We start from the raw sequence: 7,553 nt of genomic DNA, 5'->3' as shown, positions 1-7,553 counted from the left end.
GCGTTGGACTGCTAATCCAATGTGCTCTGCACGCGTGGGTTCGAATCCCATCCTCGTCGATTTATTTTTTGTTTTTAACATTTTATGAAACTTAATTTACCATTTTTCAAATACTTAAATTAAAATTTATAATCATAGTCACTAGATACAGATATTAATGAAAACAATATATTATATTGCTGTATATTTGTAAAATATGCTGTAAATATGCTGTAAATATTTGTAAAATATGTGAGAAAAATTGTCAAAATTATTCTTTATGTTAGTTACAGAAAACAAAAATAAATTATTTGCAATCTCCAAAAGAAAATAAATTATATATAATTTAAAAAAAAGAAATATTGAATGGAAATTAATGTTGCAACAAAAACTATATAATCAGGAATTACTATTTCTACAAGTAAAAATAATTTCCAATTGTTATTTTAAAATATAATTTATTATATAATTATATTAATTATATATAATTGATTAATTATTATAAAAATAGTACTTATTATATATTAAACTGTCAAATTTAAATCATATAACAATATATATAATATATATATATATATATATAATATATAATTTACATTGTCATATATATATCGTAATTATAGATCAAAAATTCAAATGCATAATAAATTTATATTATATTCAGAGATTTATCTCTATGTTAAGGCACCATTTTGATTGCAAATATGTTACATTATTGGCAGTGAGTAAATTAAAAAAAATTATGTTAGTTCAGATCTATTCTCTAAATGTTAGTTAAACATTTTCTGTTCTGTTTTAACGAACACGAGATATTTTCTTACTCTTGTCGTTTTCAATTGGTGGTGGAGGTCCTTTAGCACTTTGATGTCGATTATATACACTGAAAAGAAATAAGCATTTATAAAATATGTTTATAATATATATTTTAAAAAAAAATGTAACACTTACTATCTATATGTTTCAGAACGAATGTAATCCATAACATGAGATATGCCTACTTGCAACTGATCACCAATTGGTGTAACCCATGGATTAAATTCCATTCTAAACACTGCTTTATTACTTACTAAATCCAAATTTCCTGAAATATTAAATTTTTATTATTCTTCTTTCCTTTCTTTAGAATTTTTAAATTTTTTTTAAATTTAATTTCATTTTCTGTAATATATACCTATTTCTGGAGGTAGAACTGTCAATCGATTTCCTTGAATATGTAATTCTCTTAATCGCGTTAATTCTCCGATTTCTTTTGGTAATTCAACTAGATCATTTTCTCTTAGTACAAGCTAAAATAAAAATTAAATTTTATATGTAAATAATAGAAGTAAAAATACATTTCAATATAAAAATATTTTATTACTTACAATTTGTAAATTTTTTAATTGTCCAATTTCAGAAGGTAGATATTCAAAATCATTATCAGCTAAATAAAGTGCTCTTAAGGTTTCTGTAAAAAAATATATTATTTATAATCAAATTTTAAAATATATTATATAAATATGATTTTAACATATATTACTAACCCATCATAAAAAAGTTTCCAGGTAAATTCTTCTCACTTAGATTATTATATGTTAAATCTAAAACTTCTAATACTGGAAATGCACCAAATCCACGTGGAAGTATATCTAATCTATTCATTCTTTCATCATAAAAAATTATTTGAATAATATGCAACATTAATTATAATTAGCAGATTAATTATAATTCATAAGCAACTTACCCTACATTAAGAATTCGTAACTTTGGCATTTGTGACAATGAAATTGGAAGTTCAATAATATGATTATTAAATAGATTTAATATTTCCAAATTGACTAGATTTGCAAGACCTGGTGGTACAGCTGTAAGAAAAAATTTAAATATAATAGATTAATTTAAATATAATATAACACAATTTATAAATGTAGGAAAATTTAATAAATTTACCTTGAATTTTATTATGACTTAAAGTCAACCTAGTGATATTAATCATATTAACTGAAAAAAAATAACATATTTTTAAAAATATAAAAATACCTATACAATATTAAAAAAATTTTTAAAATAATTTAAATAAATTTCAAATAAATATGGTTAATAATATCATAAATAATAATGATGTTAATTCATATTAAACATTTAAAAATGTACATATGAAAACAATTTATATTAATAATAGTATTTTTTTTCAAATTATTATTTAAAATATAATAATTTTATGCGCATGCGTGAACACGCCCACTTTGTAGGCAACAAATGGCCTCGAATTTTCATCCACTCCAAAAAACCAGTCAAGACAAGTTGCCTAATTTGGCGAACGGAACAGAGCTCACGAGAATATGGAGGACTCACGCAATCCTGGCATCTCTTCGAATGTCGAGATACTCTTATCCGCGAGATCCAGCTCTGGATTCTGGATCTCGCGGGCCTCATCGAGCACCTTCTTTGCCTTTGACATCTTTCCGGCTGGAATACACGACACTGGTGCCTGATTCATTGCGCGCGCAATTGTACACACACGTCAGTAAGCTTTAAATAAACATGCGCACAACCTTCTGTACAACGCACAACTCACTGACTTCATTTTATTTTATCTGTTAAATCGTAATTGTAATTCAACAGATGGCGCTCGCACTTATTACGAATTTTGAATCAAAATATGTGCACACACAAAATATAAAATAAACATGCTATATATTTTTTTGATATAGATTTTGAAGTCCATTTAATCCTTTGCAATATTATGGATAAAATTACAAATTATATTATCGAATAAACCTCTCATCTAATACATCTTTGTATTACATAGTTCGAAATAGCATTCGTTACCATTCTTGCGTCACATGCGACATTATCGATTCAAAATAAATGAGACAACATCAAATGAATCAATAGAAAATCAATTAAATAATAATAGTCAATTATTTTTAATGTAAAATTATAATCGTAATTGATTTATTATTTTTAATAAATATAGTTAATAAATATAATTAAGAAATTATTTTTTTATAATATTTTTTTTATAAAATTGATTTACAATAGAATTCAAATTTAGCATGAATTGTATATATTTATTTCGGAATCATAAATACTAAATTCAAATTTAAATTCAATAAAAAATTAATATACATGATGTTCTGATTTTTTAATGTAAATGATGTTCTGATTTTTTAATGAAATATCTGATATTCTCATTTATTTTCATCATCTCGAATATTTTGCTTGTTTTCAATAAAATTTTAAAATATTTTAGATGAAACTTGAATAATTTTAAGAGAGATTCTAATGTTAATAATATTATTAATACTTTTTAAGTGAATATTATTATTATTATATTATATGAAGTATTATATTATATTATATTATATTATATTATATTATATCAAATTATTTTTATTTTTTTTAAATAATATTATATTTAAGCTGTCTATTTTATTTAATTGAATATCTCAGAAGAAATTAAAAAAAAATATTCTAACAAAAGTTACATATAAAGTATTTATAATATTTTTATTATCGGAAAAAAAATTTTAAGATTTTAAGTTAATTTGTTATACTTTTTTACATATAATATAATACATATAATATATTTATTAAATCGAACGAATTTAATAATATTAAATTATTTTATTTATTGATCAACAATAATTTTACGTAAAATTATTGAAAAATTAGACAATATATATTGCTGATTTTTACTCATTTAAACACTGCTTAACTATATTATTTTTAAGAACATTTGGAAATTTTTTCATAGTAAACATGCAGATATTTTTCAATTTTTCTAAGAAGTTTCAGTTTTGTATAAACTTTTCAACTTTTTTTCAGAATTAAGAACAAAAAATTGTGTAAATATGTCAGTGAAATATGATAAAATATTGACTTTATTTTATTAGAATATATTTATAATATATAATTTTGGCTATATTAAATATTTTTGAATTTTAAAATTTAAGTAAGAAAAACATTTAATATCGTAAAAAGTTTTAATTATAAAAACTATTATAATTTAATTATAAGAAGAATAGAAATAATCTTTTATAAATAAGTGTATAAAATTTGAATAAAAATTTATGTTTTTATAAATATCAAAAAAAATTTGAATGTCATTTAAATTATATTCTTCTCATATAAAATTTATGAAAATCTATTTTCATAAATTATAGAAAAATTTTGTATATTATCTATTTTCGAATTATATATTCCTGATATATAAATCGAAATTTTTATCAAAAAATTTTGATAATTTCATAAAAAAATATATTTGAAAAAGAGGTAATTTAATAAAATTTTACAAAATATAATGTATTTATTAATTTTATATATATTTTTTACGTATACATTTTCTTAAGCTATTATATTTTCAGAAATAAACATTTTTCAGAAAAACATTTTTCATTTATTTTATTTAATTCGATTTATAAAATTTGATATACTTATCTCTTGAAACTACTATATTTTTAGAAATTATAAAAAAATATAAAAATATACATAAAATTAATATGGTAATAAATTAAAATAAACTAAAATAAATATATATAACATAAATTAGATAAATTAAGTTCAATGATGAATTTGTTCAATTCATTCAAGTCATTCATCAAAAAAAAAATATCATCATATTATTTTAAAAAAATCTTCAATATATTATTTATAAAAAAATTATACACAAAATTTAATACACAAAAAATTTATTAAAAATTTAAAATTAATAAAAAAATGTTTTCAATAGTTCAATATTTCATTTTGTTTTCTTCAAATTTGTTATTTTTTTATTTTTGTAATTAAATTTTAATATAATTTCATTTTATATTTTATTAAAATGATAATAACATAAACAATATCTAGAATATACATGATATTTTATAGAACTCCAAAGTTTATGTTTTGAAATATCGATTTCAAAAAAAACAAAATATTTTTTATATCCTTAATTATACATTTCAATTATATATATATTATATGTTAATATATTCATAGAACACTTTAGATAGAATCGATTCTAAACATCAAAATAAATATAAAGTTACAAGTTACAATTTTTATACAATTATATAAAAATATAAAAATATTTATTGATTTTTATTTATTAAATTATAAATAATATAAGATTGTGTGACAAAAAATAAAACTATCTTATTCTAATGCAAATTTCAATTATATATATATATATATATATATATAAATATTTTGTAATCATTATTTTAGTTTTTGAGATATTTGAGAAAATATATTTAGTATTATATGTATTACTTTTTGCAATATTTATATTACTTCTGAACTGTTCCATAGTACATATTATATTATTCTAACATTGTCTGTCATGTATATATATTATAAGAAGTTATTAGATTTTCTAACTTATTTCTAACTTAAATAATCATTAGGAAGTGTATAATTATTATTTAAATGAGTATTTTCTCGAACAAAAATTCTTTTCGAAAGAAAGTACATAAAGATATTGGCAGTGGGAATTTACAGCAAGAATGGATACAAAATGGATATACTACATGAATTCTATGTGAGTATATCATATTTACACACGACAGCAAATACATCATAGATAAACATGTATAGATAAACAGGTATAGATGAACACATACACCAGAAATAAATAAATATATATATAATGTAAAAAAATAAAGTAATTAATTCACTTTATATATTTTCTTCAGAGCCTAAAAGACATCATAAAGAATATGATACTATCAATATCTACATATGAAATATATTAATCTACAGATCAATCTGCAAATCCAGAAATTAACTAAATTGTATATATTTATTTTTTATTTAAATTATATATATTTATTTTTTCTCACTAAAAATATGATAGCAAATAATAGAAAAAGTTTTTTTAATAAATTTATTAAAGATATTTTTTTATAGATTTTAATTATTATAAAGGATTGTGTGATTACATTGAGCAGATATTATTCATACTAACTGAAAAGTAAGTATTGATTATTATTAAGTTGTTATTAATTGATTAATATTATAAAATATATTTATATTTTAGAAAAAATTTACTGCTGGAAATAATTTTAAAATTGTCATCTTCAATAACATCAATAAGAAATTCTATTAAAGTTAATCAATATCCATGATGGCAGAAATGGATAATTTGTAAAGTATTAATAGTTATGATTGTAGATTTATGCACAATTTTTACAAATACAATTGAAAGAAATGAACTTTATAGATATGTCATACTTCAAATATTATGATACATAATATATTTTAAGTATTTTGTGTTTTTTTTGTATATTATGTAAATTTTGTAGATTTCTGATTTTTGTATAAATACATAAAAATTTGCAATTTAGTTATGAGGAAAGAATAATTGAAACAAAAATTTTCATTTTATAATATGTGCTTATATCAATTATTATTTATTATATTTTATTTTTTTATTTATATTGAATTATTATCTTATTTATTCCAATTAATCAAATCTGCGAACAGTAAGTTTTTTAAAATTTTGATGTCAATATTTGTTCAGAAAAGCAGATTTTATATGAAGGATCTGTTATATCTGTTAGCAGACTGACATTAGAAATATAACAGATTCTGTTAAAGATAGAAATCGTTTTATGTGAAAAATAAATAAATATAAATATATATAAATATATTATAAATATATTATATATATATATAATATAAATAATAATATAAATGATTATAAATTAACAGGAGAAATCAAATAGAATTTGTATATGAGAATCTACCATCTTATGTCAGATTGATAGCAGAATCTTATTTTATTAACTTAAATTTTAAATGCGATTCAATCAGTTATATATATTCTCAGCAGATTTTTCAAAAATTTGTCATTAAAAAGACAACAGATGATACAGAATTTTGATACAGAATTTATATACCAAATTGTTATAACAAAATCTGGTAGCATAATGACTGCAATATAAGTAATTCTATAGGATGCTATATATATATAAGTGATGCTAAAAATAAATTTGTCAGAAATTGTTATTCAATAATTGCAATAAAAACATAATAAAATTTGTGCAGAAATATAACAGAAACAAAATTTTTAGCATAAATTTGATAACAAAACAAAAAACAAATGATGATAAAATTATTATTTCTTATGGTAATCTAGTTTTAATTTGTTATTAGCAAATCTATTGATAATATTCAATACTGTTAATCTTTTCTGAATCATCAATAAAGTGAAAAAATAGTAATATAAATAATATTTTCTTTATATATTTTCTTATTTATTTTATATTTATTATTTTTATATTATGAAATGAAATTTGTAATTATAAGTATACATATATGTATGTATGTATGTATATTGAATAATTTTTAATTCAGGAGATATTATATAATTTGAAAGACAAAGAAGATAACACAAAATTCTATTATTCATGTTCTTCTTATTTTTTTAATATGATAAGTTTACAGTTTCTTTTTTCAATATATATATATAATATTTTTATTATTTTGATAATAAATATTTATCTTTTCTTTAATGAAATAGATTAAATTTATAAAATAATATAAAATTATATTTTATAGTAATACGAATATCTATTTTGAATTTATGCGTGTCTTAATGGCATGTCTTA

At 19.3% G+C, this 7,553-nt stretch overlaps 1 protein-coding gene across 1 annotated transcript; it reads right to left on the bottom strand.

Annotated features, from left to right (window-relative positions):
* Positions 1–420: 420 nt before the first annotated feature.
* LOC102676737 (ras suppressor protein 1) lies at positions 421–2,539 on the bottom strand. Its single transcript, XM_006618866.2, has 8 exons — positions 2,314–2,539; positions 1,909–1,959; positions 1,703–1,823; positions 1,503–1,621; positions 1,344–1,426; positions 1,151–1,265; positions 928–1,060; positions 421–859 (listed from the first exon to the last, which is right to left on the bottom strand). Exons 1-8 carry the CDS (start codon positions 2,456–2,458, stop codon positions 775–777), a joined length of 852 nt encoding a protein of 283 aa, XP_006618929.1. The 5' UTR covers positions 2,459–2,539; the 3' UTR covers positions 421–774.
* Positions 2,540–7,553: the final 5,014 nt, after the last annotated feature.

Source organism: Apis dorsata, unplaced genomic scaffold (assembly GCF_000469605.1).
Source record: "Apis dorsata unplaced genomic scaffold, Apis dorsata 1.3 scaffold_381, whole genome shotgun sequence".
Classification (NCBI taxonomy): domain Eukaryota; kingdom Metazoa; phylum Arthropoda; class Insecta; order Hymenoptera; family Apidae; genus Apis; species Apis dorsata.
This window is presented reverse-complemented; position numbering and strand designations above follow the sequence as displayed.

Bases quoted from the DNA above. Each gene is read 5' to 3' on its own strand.
- LOC102676737 (XM_006618866.2), bottom strand. From the start codon at position 2,458: ATGAATCAGGCACCAGTGTCGTGTATTCCAGCCGGAAAGATGTCAAAG. The intron at 1,960-2,313 runs GTGAGTCCTCCA...ATTTTTTTTCAG, and splicing joins CGAAGAGATGCCAGGATTGC to TTAATATGATTAATATCACT. The intron at 1,061-1,150 runs GTATATATTACA...TTAATATTTCAG, and splicing joins AGTTCTACCTCCAGAAATAG to GAAATTTGGATTTAGTAAGT.